Source organism: Artemia franciscana, chromosome 6, assembly GCF_032884065.1.
Source record: "Artemia franciscana chromosome 6, ASM3288406v1, whole genome shotgun sequence".
In the NCBI taxonomy this organism is placed as follows: domain Eukaryota; kingdom Metazoa; phylum Arthropoda; class Branchiopoda; order Anostraca; family Artemiidae; genus Artemia; species Artemia franciscana.
In genome coordinates, this window is record NC_088868.1 from 24,980,548 (window position 1) to 24,994,691 (window position 14,144).

Sequence of the window (14,144 nt, forward strand, 5' to 3'; positions counted from 1 at the left end):
TTAATAGTACCAAAAAAGTTTAGCGTAAAGAACGAGGTGCTGAGGAGAGGCAATCCTCTTCATATACGTAATAATTCACTTATCAACATCCACTTTATTCATAAGGAATAAAATATGTCAATATCTATAAAAATTAACCCAATAAAGTGCTCTGTCATCTTTTGTCCTATTTTCTTTTTATTTATCGTCTCTCGTCAGTTTTTTATACTTATTTTTTCGTCCTCTTTTTTATTTCATTTTTCTTTTACAAATTTAAACGTGTTATAACACTCAAAAATTAAGTGAAGACCTGTTTCTTTGATAAACTTGTCCCAGATATATCACTGAAAGCTTCATTATTCGAGGCTTGTCAACGTCCTAAAATACATATTAAAGAACAGGCATCAAATTTCCTTGGCAATTTGTCATTAACCTTGTTCGTAGTTTGAATCACAATCTTCTTCGCCTTTTCAGTCTAGCTAGCTTTGATACTATTTAAAACTAGCCCGCGATACTTAAATTAAAATGTACAAATATGGCCGAAGTTGCATTTTAATCAAAATATTTCCATGTTCTTCAAACCAGTGATGGTATAATAGTAACTAATGGCCAGAGCGAACAGTGTTTGAAAAAGAGTGCTTTTCTAATCAGTCGAATCTTTTGTTGTTGGCTCATTCTTCAGTTTTCACTGTCATTTTCACTTGATTCGCGAAAATCGGCTCCAATCCCCCTGCCCCCACCCCAGGATTTTGAGGATGCTACGACAATGATTATTATAGACTCTAAATTCTGGCTCAATTATATTGAGGAACAAAAATTCCCATGGGAGCTCAAGTCAAAATTTCCATGGGAAGAATGCATGAGATTGGTTGTAAGCTAAATAAATTTGGTAGATTTTTAGAAAATATTCCGCCAAAAAGGCTGATGTAAGAAATGACTTGACAAGTCAGAAAAAAATCGTATTCAAATTTGTTTCTCTTCAGGGTCACAAGTCTTTCTTAATTGCACATAGTATGTTTGTGCATAATAATATCCTTTAATGTTTTTGCAAGGTGGATCTTGTAAAAAATTACAATGAGTCCCTTTGGCAAAATTTTAAGCTAAAGCTGACATTTTATTTCCATCTCATGTAAAACTTGTATGCAATGGCAATGGTTTTTAAGAGGTGGCGCTTTCTTAGCAAATATAACTAATGATCGTGGAAAATATTGATTTGTCTTAACCGTACTTAGATGGTAAGATTGAATTAAGTTACACGTCCGTAGCAAGCGATTTCACAAATGAAGTGCAGGAAACGTTCAGTTTATTTGATTCACCCCTCCAAATTAGCAAAACAATGGGTGTAAAGATGCTTTTAGTAGGTCTATCATGCTTGTTCACATAATCATCATACGGTTAAAAATTTGTTTTTGACTAATTGATTGTTCTTAGCTGCAATCAACCATAGACCTTTTCATATTAAGAAGTTTATGTCAAAAATTGACGATGTGAAATAGCTGTTCTTGGTTCTGCTCAAGGATGGATGGATGATAGACTATTTAACAAGAAGTAAAATGACATAATTTTTATACAATCCTGAACAAGGCTTAGGCCAACTTTGCCTCTCGCTCAGACTATTTTTCTTGGCTTTATCTCCAATTACACATGGCTTGATGGCAACTTGATTTTAATTCAAATAGATTTAATTCAGTAAATAAGGCAAAACGGATTCTCTATCAAACAACTGGCTTAAAATACGCCCTGTTTTTGCCTTGAAAATGCCACGTCTGTTTCGGGTCTTCCGACTGTTTTAGAAATGGTCCTACCTAGTGATTGCAACGCTGTTTTACTCTTTCAGCAGCCAATTTTGAAATTGTTTCTCCTGTCGTGTGGTTTCATTATAAATGGAACGTGTTTGCTGTTTAGAAGGTAAAAATAAGTTGATTGAATATTTTGAGTTGAGTTCATTTAGATTGTAAAGTTGTTCTAGAAGTTAAGTTAAAATTCTAGTTAATTGACTTCATGCTATTTTGGAAAGGGTTTAGGTTAGGAAAATGAAACTTTCAGGGATGGGTCTACAGGCTAAAGTATGTCCTGGGAAGGTGTTTTAAAGTACCCACCTCTACTCCTTCTCCCTCTCGAGGGCCCTGAAATGTGCCTACATGACAGGTATATACCTATTGCAATTTTGACAAAACAACATTTTACCTTAATTTTCAATTACTAGTTGCTTTTTCTCTGCCTTTAGTTCTGAAAATGCATAGGAAAATGAAATTTTCAGGGATAGATCTACATGCTAAAGTATGTACTGGAAGGTATTTTGAAGTACCCACTTCCACTCTTTCTCCCTCTAGAGGGCCCTGAAATTTGCCTACATGACAGGTCTATACCTATTGAAATTTTGAAAAAAACAACATTTTACCTTAATTTTAAGTTGCTAGTTGCTTTTTCTCTGCCTTTAGTTCTGAAAATACAGTTCATGTTATTTTAATAGAATTTTGAGCCATATCAAAGTTTTTTTTTCAAAATTTAGGAAATGTATTTGCATATCTTTAAAACCTTATAAAATGGAATTGAGCAAAGTTATGAAGCTGAAAACAATTTTGTGGTACTTCAATTAAGCAGAAGATCTATTTTGCAAGGTTTCACTTTTATAACACACATATTTTTTAAGGTCATCAAAGGTCAGGGCCTTCTAGAGGGAGAAGGAGTGGAAGTAGTTGCTTCAAAGTACCTTCCCAGGACATACTTTAGTCTGAAGATTCATCCCTGAAAATATCATCTTCCTAACCTAAACCCTTTCTGAGATAGTAAGAAGTCAATTAACTAGCCTAGAATTTTACCAAAGTTAATTTCTATGGAACAAATCTAGTATCCCAAGCCTTTATGATAATGAACTTCTACTGGCATTCTACCTTGTCATATAATTTTGCCTAAGCTTTCTTCCAAAGGAAACACCTATGAAAAACACTGTTATGACCTAAGGATAGTAGCCTACCATATTATTTCTCAATCAACACTCTTTCCACATATAGGTTCTAGGCCTAGCCTGATGGTTGCAACTGTTCCAATTGCATCCTCCCCCCTTAATAGGGCCAAACATAGTCATATGTTATGACTTTGTTATGCTTCAAGCTTAATTTCTTTCTAAATTTAGGTTGTTTATACTCTAAATAGGGTGCAAATCTGTAAAAATATGAGCATAGTAACTAGACTATATTGTCACCATTTGCTTCTTTTCAGACATACACATCATTGAATGATTTTTGGTTAATTTATAGCAAACAGTATTACTGGCTTTTGTATAAAGTGAATATACCACTTGATGCCTTTTTTTAGGCTCTTTACAAATATAATAATTGCTTCTACCAGAAATTCAAATTTAAGTACTTTTTGACCTCTTAAAAATGACCTAGGCTAAATATGGGGTATGAAAAAGGCTAAGAAAATTGGTCTCAGACTTTAAAACATTGGACTCAAACTTATTGTTTCATTATAAATCCATTTTTTAATGTTATATAATCCACAAGCACTGATTTTCCAATATTAATTTGGATGAATTTAATTTCCATTAGAATGAGCCCTCTTGTGACATTCTAGGACCACTTGGTCAATACAATGACCCCTGAAAAAAAAGAAAACAAATAAACACGCACCCATGGTTTGTCTTCTGGCAAAAAATACAAAATCCCATATTTTTGTAGATAGGAGCTTGAAATTTTTGCAGTAGGTTTCTCTGATATGCTGAATGTGATGGTGTAATTTTTGTTAAGATTCTATGACTTTTAAGGGGTGTTTCCCTGATTTTCCAAAATGAGGCAAATTTTCTCAGGCTTGTAACTTTTGATGACAAAGACTAAATTTGATGAATCTTATACATTTAAAATCAGCATGAAAATCTGATTCTTTTGATGTATCTTTTAGCATCAAAATTCCGTTTTTTAGAGTTTTGATTACTATTGAGCCAGGTTGCTCCTTACTACAGTTTGTTACCACAAACTGTTTGCAAAGAATTAGGATGCAATTAAACTGAAAATTAATTAAAAAGTAGGAATTCTATTTTTGCTTTCTTTGAAGGAGAATCTTGCACAACTGTTGCCAATATTTCCATTCAGTTTTTTGTAATAGAAGAGATTGCTCATGACTGGACATAAGTGCACATGGCTTATTCTTTGTCAAGTTTGTAGACAATCTTCTTACAATTATTTACTAGTTTTGTTTTTGAAGCCCCTTCTGCCCCTCTAAAAAAAGAAACCTGTATGTGATTACACTGTTTTCATTGATGTCAAATGGTTGGCATGTCTCTATTTATGCAAGTAGCTAGACTTTCTCACAGGATGTTCAAAAACATTAAGTTGATTAGGTTTTTTCAGATTCAGGGGATGTCTTTGTGTACCTTCAATAGTTATCAGTGTGTGAATCAATCCTTTTTTTTTATCAACTTTCATTAATGCAGGCTTTTTAAAATATGAAAATATTTTTGCCTTTAAAAGTGCACAAGCTAAAACTAAAAATTAAAAGTGCATATTTCATAGGATTCCTGTGAAAATTTACATTTTTTTTGCTCTTGTCCTGCAAAAGCACCACCATTTTTGCTAATGTTGAATGTATGCACTGTAAATTTTCAATGAAATGTTTTTTTTTTAATTTCCACTACATTTGCATTTCAAGTAGAAGCCAACATTCAAGTGGAATGTTTTAAATTCCTTTTTATATTCATCTATTTTTTACAAGAATCAAAGCCATATAACTTTACAAATTTTAGAACAATCTACATGCAATATGTTCTTGAAACACTAGGGAAATTATTCAGATTTCAGCTCAGTATTTGGAAGCTTTTAGTATTTTTGGGACTAGTTGTGAAAGCAGCAGCAGTGGAAAAAGTTGTAATTAAAGTAGAAGTAGTAGTAGGAGCCAAAGGTGCCAGTACTTTTTATAGTATACAAGAAGCATCTAGTCCATAGTAACTGATATGTTAAAATAAAATGTAATTTTCAACAAAAACTGAATCATTGCATGAAGATGATGCAACACACATACCTTTTGACATACAAGCTCTTAGCTCTTGTTTATTTGTTTTTTATTTATTTATAGGACTACTGGGTCAATACAATCACACCTGGGGAAAAAAACAAATAAATACACATCCACAATCTTTTGTCTGGCAAAAATAAAATTCCACATTTGTGCAGATAGGAGCTTGAAACCTCTACAGTGAGGTTGTCTGATATGCTGTATCTGATGGTGTGATTTTCATTAAGATTCCATAACTTTTAGGGTTGTTCCCACCTCTTTTGAAATAAGGCACATTTTCTCAGGCTTGTAACTTTTGATGGGTAGGATTAAACTTGATGAAACTTACATATTTAAAATCGGCATAAAAATCTGATTCTTTTGATGCTTCTATTGGTATCAAAATTTTGTTTTTTAAAGTTTTGCTTACTATTGAGCTGGGCTGCTCCTTAATTACAGTTCAAAAAGGTTACAACTTTAAGGAATATTTTTATTTTTCCCTTGGTGGTTGTATTGAACCTATGGTGACTTCATGACTTCAAAAATAGGATCACATTGTCTGCAGTTACAAGATAGTGACTGAAAGAACCAATATATGCAAGCCTGGTGATGCACTGGTGTGAGGAATCTTTGTTCAAAGGGCACAAGTTCTATCCCAGTTGTGACCAGTTATTTGGTTTAGGATGGGGGTCAGCGGCGTGATTCTGTAAGCTCAGCCAGATTCAACCCAGCTCTAAATGGGTACATGGGGAAATCTGGGGAAGGCAAGCAGGAATGGTGTGCAAAAGCACAGGATGGTTTGCCCCCAGCCCTCTATTGCACTTCCTGGCTGAAGGGTCATGAAATGGAAATCAGCACCGCCAGTTTGGACCTTAAGAGTCTATTGCCTTCTTACTTTAATATATGCAAGCATGTCGTGTAGGTATGTCGGAACCCGGCCTGAAAATCAGCTACATAGTTTGTTTCTTCTTAAAACTGGCAAATTTAAATTTCTGGCAACAAGAACGATCTGGATAGATCACAAATTTAAGAAAAAATTCATATCTTCCCTTGGGTGGCTGTGTTGATTCTGTGGTGAACCATCATAACATCAAGACAAGCAAATCACAATAAGAATTCATATGTAGAAACCTGCCGTGTGCCGAGTGTCAGGGCTTATATGACAATAGAGAGAAACATTTAAACTATGAATGAGCAGAAATTTTCGTGTATAGGAGCAGAAAAATAACCCTCTTAATAAACGGAATGGAAAATTAACCTAACCTTATCACCTCTCTTTGAACACTAACATATTAATTAGTGCTTAACTGAAAATTGAAGATGCATTGGTTTCCTTTCCTTTAGTGTTTTTAAATCGTGTAAAACTGCACTCTGAATAAAATTTAAAAGCCCTAATTTCACTGCATCGTTATGCAATTCTTGAATAAAGTTTAACTCAAATTTTTGATATTTTGCAGTATCTAGCTGAAAATGGAAAGGTCTATTTACGAGCTCGAAACAAAAGGAAGTGCAGTGACGAAATTTTTTCAAAGAAAAAGACCAGAAAAACGAATACTGTCCATTAGAACCAAAACAGGACAAATAATATGGCAACGAACATTGAGTCCAAAGAACTCGGCAGAAGGAGCTGGTAAGAAGAGATTTTTTTTGCTAAGACTATTGAACAATAATTCTATTTCCTTCCTTTTTTTTGTTCCAAAATAGTCGTTAAGAAGATGGTAGCAAACACGCAGAAAAAAAATATAATTTTGCCAATTGGAGGGTTGTAAAAACTATCCCTCAGGAGTAATACAAACAACCCTCTCCCTAAACAGCTGTTTGTTTTCTCTTAAATTTAGACTTCATTACTTGTGTACATAAAAATGATTGAACTGAAGAGCTGTTTAAGTCGTTTGATCTTTAAATGGAAAATTAAGCTATGCGCATTTTCCAGACCAAATATTCATGCCCGATTCAATTTGATTCAATTCAAATCATTTGTTCCAACAATTATCAACAATAATTACAAAAAAATTAGTTCCCTTATAAGAAAAAAAACAAAAAACAAAAACGCTGTCCTGTAAGGGAACTAAAAAGCCAATTAATCTTACCTATTTAAACGAGGAATAATTGTATTTTGGATTATTTATGTATGTATAAATTAAGTCTTTGTCTTAGGGGTGCTGACCCTTCTAGGCTCTAGGGCTGACCATGCTTTTCGTCGACTATCTTTGATTCAAGCCTTTTTCTAATCCCTTACTTTAGCATATTCTTTATCTTTTTAGATCGAACGGGTGTCATAAGAGTCCATCTTATGGGCGCTGACCTTTCTAAGGTTTGAGGCTAACCATACTGTTCAACTTACTGTATTTTAAGCTTGTCTGCTATTTTAAGCTTTTTGTATCATTTCTCAGCGTTTTAACATTTTGTTTTTCCGTTTGTTAAGTTTAACTACCTGTTTTCTGTAATTTTGTAATTTCAACATCTGGATTTTTTTTTTTTTTTAGTTTTCTTGTTTCTTTATTTTTTTTTCAAAATTGATGTTTAAAATTTAGTTTTTTTCGAAAATTACTACTACTACTACTACTACTAATAACTCACTGCAGCACCAAGCCGCGTGAGGCCAACACAGCTACGCACGCTCCTCCTTCAACCTAATCTATTTAAAGCCTCCCTCTTTACACCCTCCCAGGAAGTTTCCATTTCCTTTAAATCTTTATTTATAGTGTTTTAAATTTAGTTTTTGCTATTAAATTCTTTTTTCTTCTGAATATGTGTTGTTCATTATATTTGGTTCATCTTAGCATATTGAAATTGTTTTTGGATTGAGCGGTTAGGATAAGTCTTCGCCTTAGGGGTGCTGATTCGTTTAGGGTCTGGGGCCGACCATGGTTTCCGTCTTTTTAATTTAAGCCTTGTTCAATTTCTTACCTTGGCGTTTTAGTTTTTTGTTTTTTTTACATTCAATGGGAATGGTAAGAATCCGTCTTAGGGGTGCTGACCTTTCCAGGGTTTGAGGCTGAACACACTGTTCAAAATTCTTCAATTAAGCCTTTTCGTATGTATTTTATCATTAATTAGCTTTTTACCATTTTGTTTTTCTGTTTGTTAAGTTTAGCTACCTATTTTCTGCAATTTCATAATTTTAACACTCGATTTTTTTTATTTTTCAAGTTTTATTTATCTTGTTTGTTTATTTTTTCTTTATTTACTTTTAATTGGTGCTTAATTTTTTTCAAAAATAAGTGTTTAAAATTTTGTTTTTGCTATAACATTCCTTTTTCTACCTAATATGTTTTGTTCATTATATTTCGTCCATCTTAGCTAATTTTTATTATTTTTCGATTGAACGGGTATGGTAAGTCTTCATTTAAGGAGTGCTAACCATTCTATGGTCTGAAGCTGCTTTTTAACTTTTTTTTTATTTAAGCCTTTTTTAACTTGTTACCTTAGGTTTTCTTGTTTCTCTATTTTTTTCAAAATTTTTGTTTAAGTTTTTTTTTTCAAAAATTTGTGTTTTAATTTTGTTTTTGCTATTACATTCTTTTTTCTTCCTAATGTGCGTTTTTAAATTTCAACCTTTATATTGATTATTCTAGTTTTTCGAGATTTTAAGATTTTTTCGGGGAAATGAGAACTCACATCCCTCAGTGATGTGAGTTTACTCATCACTCATCCCTCAGTGATGTGTCTCATTTCCTCGGGGAAATGAGAACGCATTTTTAGAACTCACATCCCTCAGCTTTCAACATCTAGGGGCCCTTTTCCTCATTCTATTTAAGAGTTTTTTTGGGCTGGGGGACACTGTCCTCTTCAAATTTCTTTAATTCGCACTTATTTGCTTATATTTTACCATCTATGAACTTTTTAACGTTTTTTCCATGTTATAAGTTTTAACCTATTGTTTTCTGTAATTTCATGATTTTAACATTTAGTCTTTTTAAGGGAAAGTCTCTGTCCATGTCTGGGGGGTCCTGACCTTTCTAGGAGTTGAGGCCGACATGCTGTTCGACTTTCTTTTTTCCCTGATTTTTGTTTATATTTTAACATTTATCAGCTTTGACGTTTCGTTTCTCCGCTTTTAAGTTTTAACTGGTTATTTTCAATTTAAGCTTTTTTCATATTTTTATTATTTTTCGAATTGACGGGCTTAGATTATGAGGCTCCTTCTTGGGGTGATGACCTATCTAAGGTTTGAGAGTTTACCTTGCTTTTCAACTTCCTTTAATTCAAGCCTTTTTTATGTCCTTGGTAGTTCAGAATGCTCAGACTTAGGACTCTTACTAGTAGTAGTACTAGCTTTCATAGAGGTTTGACGGAAATTTATGGTTTGTTAGTTTCAGCTTTTCCAAGGTAGGTCTCTTCCCTTTCATAGAGGTATTGTTCAAATCTTATTATTTGAGATGTTAACTTTTGTTCTTCGTGGTTCGACTTGTCTGATAATTAAGAATTAAGATGTTTTGTTGGCTGTTTGGGCCTTTTCAGACTTAGCTTTCTTAGCTTTTGTTAAGTGTGTGGTGTATGAAACCTATTATTTGAGGTGGTTACTCTGGCTCTTCGTAAATTTAGTTGTGTATGTTAGCTTCAGTAGTGTTTCATCGTTTTTTTTATGATTTGCTGATCGAAATTTAAGATTTTGGGTGTTATTTTCTTGAACACACCTATTCTCTTCTAAAGTAGATCACTGGGATATGGTAAGTTCAAAAATTTTTATTGCTTAAACTTATCCAAACAAGTAAAAATAAAAGAATAAAACTTATCATAAACGCACAGTAGGTAGATTGTCAGGGTTAATTCACATACTGAATTCATTACTGAATCTTTAATCTTAGTAACTGCCTCATAAAAGTTCGTAGGCTTATAGTCGTAATTTCCATCATTTTGACAGGAGTGACCGAAAAACCACATTTGTTTATGATTCCAACAGTTGAATTTTGAACCTTGGGTTTCTTCCCAGTATAATTTAAACCAACGTCGTAACCACTTTCTTAAGGGTTCACTAAAGCTTTGAGTAGAGTTGTTCGAAATTAAGCAGGGTAATCTTTATGCCACTGTTAAAATTATCGTAATGGCAATTTCGACATAAAAATCTCTTGGAGTGACAGTCGCAAACTTTATCAGTACAAGAGTCACAACCTCTTACTCTAATTGGGTAACTCTTGTGTAACTTACAAGGATTGCAAATATGACACTTGCTATCAAAAATGTTGGAAATTCTGTAATTTTCACATGGAAGGACCCCAAAATATACAAGCAAACGGGACATGTATGAATTGTGATTTCAAACTAACCAAAACTAAAGACTAGCTTCTGTTGTAAACTCTTTTTTTACCAGTTTAGCTACAAAAACAAAAAGTTATAATCAATAAATTCTTTAATAAAAACAAAAGTTTATTAAAAAAAACACTTATCTCTTAAAAAAGGCTATTTCAACACCAAAGTGTCGATGCACTAGGGACCCGCTACGACACCCCCGCCGGTCCACACCACCCCGCTCCTCTCGCGTAACGCTCAAATCGTAGCTTCCTTTCGTGTCTCGATACGCTGGCGCTGAAATGGTCTTTTTTAAGAAGTGAGTGTGTCTTATCAAACAAGCAAGTATATTCTTTTTTAGTTAATGTTCAGTTTTATTTAAACTATTTTTGTGATTAGTTTTATTCGTATATTTTTAACTTGTTGGGATAAGTTCAAGCAATAAAAACGCTGAAGCTTACCATGCACCTAGGATTTACTTTGAAAGAGAATAGTAGTATTCTAGAAACCATACTTAGTCTCTTAGAAGCCAGGTGAGGCGTCCGCGTCTGGTCCTGCAACTAGTACAAGAGTAAGTAACTTAATTAGCTCAGACGATGTAATAGCATTAGGCAGGAGCAGGACCGTTGGGTTCTAACTTGAAAAGTAATTTCAAGATTTTTTAAGGTATGAAAAATGTTATATATAAAAGTTTGTGTAAATTAAAATGTGTTCTGATTTGCCTAGTTTATAACCAATTACATGTTACTAACGTTGCTAACAGGTATTACGTCAATATAAGCCCTAAAATACCAACTTGGATGTACGTATCTTGTTCATTTTCTATTAAAATATTTCCTAAAATTCAGCAACTTTATTGTGAAAACAAAACCCACTGCCATATTTTGCCACCAGACGTTCCTAGAAATAAACTCGTTCTCAACCAGCTCCAGTACCAACAAAAGCAAAAAAGAATAATTTTTTTAGACTCATTTGTGCTGTATTTTGTTAGCATGTTTAATAATTGTAAATAGTTCTGATTTTATAAGATAAGATTTTTATATTAAGCAATTAAGCTTTATTATATTTTTGCTGAATAAACAATTCTCCTACTATTACCATGTCTGAGGTCTATTTTAGATGGGTTATTTTTTTGGGTCCTTGTCTGTGCATCTGCACTATCTGTTTTACCCCAGCCAATTTTTTTTGGTTTTCTAACCATTCTGATTTAAGTGGCCTGGCAAAACTGTTTGACCTCACGAGGTCCGCTAAGGGCTTGAAAAAGAGAACGTCATTATTTAGATCTATTTTAGAAGTTAGAACATGTGCTTGACTTAAACCTTGCCCACGTACATGGGGGTGAAGGTTTGGGATCTCGCTCTTTCAATAACAAAGAAGTTGTGATCCTAATTCAAATTTTGGCCATGTGTATCCACAATATCTCATTTAAACGTTATTGACAAAATAATCATATATTATCATTTAATTGACGAAAATACTTCTAGCAAATTCCATATTCTTAAAGTAAACTCTATGTGCATCATTCGCAACGAAATTGAAATTGCTTGTTAAAATGGAAAAGAAATGAATAAAAATGAGTGCTCCTTATTCTATAGGAAAGTGTTGTATGAGTTTTATCATTATTTTGTCTTATTTTTTGTGTGCTTAAAATCATTAAAACTTCCATTTTTTTTTAGTGGACCTGAGGGAAGTGAAGGAGGTACGAGTGGGGCGATGTTCAAAGGATTTTGAGAAGTGGCCCGAAGATGCCCGTCGGCTTGAGCATTCCCGTTGTTTTGTAGTTTTTCATGGCTTGGAATTCAGGCTGAAAACGATGTCCGTGGCAGGTAAAGAAAGTAGCTAGAGTGAATTAAATATAAGCCATCAAACTTGTTTTGTAAGACATGCAACCAGAGATATAGCCAAAGAAAAAAAAAGACTGCTAGCTTCGACCTGAAAATCATCCACTGACTTCTGTTAAAAGTTAATTTTTTTAAAGTATTAAGTGAACAATTGAAACAAAAATAAAGTTGAGAAATAAAAGATTTTAATTTTGGGGGATCCTTTGTCTTCATAAGTTTCGAAAAAATTAGCGTTTTTAAAAACACACATGGGATGTTAAAAAGAAAATGCTGTCCTTAATTTCATAGGCTGTGGGTTTGATTAATGTAATCCTTCATATCCGTAGGTTAAATCTGCCATAAATTATGATATCCTTTGACCTTGTCAAAATTTTCTAATAGAAACGGTGATTATTATTATTATTATTCTGGAAATATTTTTATATTGATGTTATTTCCTTCGAAGCTATCTTAGAACAGCTGTCGGTAACCCGCTTCTCAGGAGCCGCTTGCGACTCTTTTGTCATCTAAGTACGACTATTCAGCATTCTTTTTCATTCTGCTTATGTATGCTTCATAATCAAAATGACCTTAAAAGAAGACTAAACACGTTAAAACGTCTGTTTGCCATCACCCTGTCAACGTGCATGATTTTAAGTCAGCGGTACTCCATACAATTTTATGTTCACCAATGATTTTAATTTTTTTTATTGGTTTATTTCCAAAAGAATTGAATGTACGATTTGCAATGCATAATTGCTGCTTTACTCTCGGATGCATCACGCCCCAGTTGCTGGGCGAAAATTAAACGAAAATAGACTAAGGACGAAGTTTGCGAGGTCAATCAATCATTTAATATGAAACTGTTGTTTGGCCCAAGAAGCTTGGTTCTTTGTGAGCCACAAAATACAATAATGAAATACGGAAATAACTATAAACAATAACCTGAATCACGAACTAAATACAAAATAAAAAAAGGCGAGTATACACTAGAATACGGTAAAATTACTAAAAAACAAGTAGTAGTAATAATAGTGATAATTAGAAACAAAGAAATTAGAAAAAAAAGAAAAGAACAAGATGAAAGTAGAACAATGAAAAAAAAAAAAAAAAAAAACAAGACGAGGAGGTTAAAAGTTGGGAAGATTCCTAAGTTTTCAGGTTCTTATAGCTATCGTAAATACAAAGTATATGAGTAAATTTCAGCTTCGCATAGCTATTGTAAATGCAACGGGTCTAAGTAAATTTTAGCTTCCCATAGCTATTGTAAATACAACGGGTCTAAGTAAATTTCAACTTCACATAGCTATTGTAAATACAACGGGTCTAGTAAATTTCAGCTGCACGTAGCTATTATAAATACAACGGTCTAAGTAAATTTCAACTTCGTATCGCTAGCTATCGTAAATACAACGGGATTAAGTAAATTTTAGCTTCGAAGAGCTATCTTAAATACAACGTAGCTATTGTAAATACAACTGGTTTAAGCAAAATTCAGCTTCATTTAGCCATCGTAAATACAACCGGCTTAAATAAATTTTAGCTTTATATAGCTACCTTACATACAACGTGTATGAGTAAATTTCAGCTTCACATAGCTATTGTAAATACAACAGGTTTAAGAAAATTTCAGCTTCATGTAGCTATTGTAAATCCAACGGACATAAGTAAATTTTAGCTTTATATAGCTATCTTACATACAACGGGCATAAGTAAATTTCAGCTTCACATAGCTATTGTAAATACAACGGACTTAAGTAAATTTTAGTTTTATACAGCTATCTTACATACAACGTATATGAGTAAATTTTAGCTTCACATAGCTATTGTAAATACAACGGGCATAAGTAAATTTTAGCTTTATATAGCAATCTTACATACAACGTATATGAGTAAATTTCAGCTTCACATAGCTATTGTAAATACAACGGGCTTAAGTAAATTTTAGTTTTATACAGCTATCTTACATACAACGTATATGAATAAATTTTAGCTTCACATAGCTATTGTAAATACAACGGGCATAAGTAAATTTTAGCTTTATATAGCTATCTTACATACAACGGGCATAAGTAAATTTCAGCTTCACATAGCTATTGTAAATACAATGGACTTAAGTAA

At 33.1% G+C, this 14,144-nt stretch overlaps 1 protein-coding gene across 1 annotated transcript in view; it reads left to right on the forward strand.

The window, feature by feature from the left end:
* The first annotated feature begins 1,797 nt into the window (after positions 1-1,797).
* The window catches only part of LOC136028227 (1-phosphatidylinositol 4,5-bisphosphate phosphodiesterase gamma-1-like), a 158,427-nt gene continuing 146,080 nt past the window's right edge, over positions 1,798-14,144 (forward strand). The window contains exons 1-3 of the mRNA XM_065705951.1: positions 1,798-1,887; positions 6,429-6,601; positions 11,880-12,029. Of these exons, the coding sequence (XP_065562023.1) occupies positions 6,442-6,601; positions 11,880-12,029 (310 nt within the window). The 5' untranslated portion in view covers positions 1,798-1,887; positions 6,429-6,441. The remainder of the gene's footprint in view (positions 1,888-6,428; positions 6,602-11,879; positions 12,030-14,144) is intronic.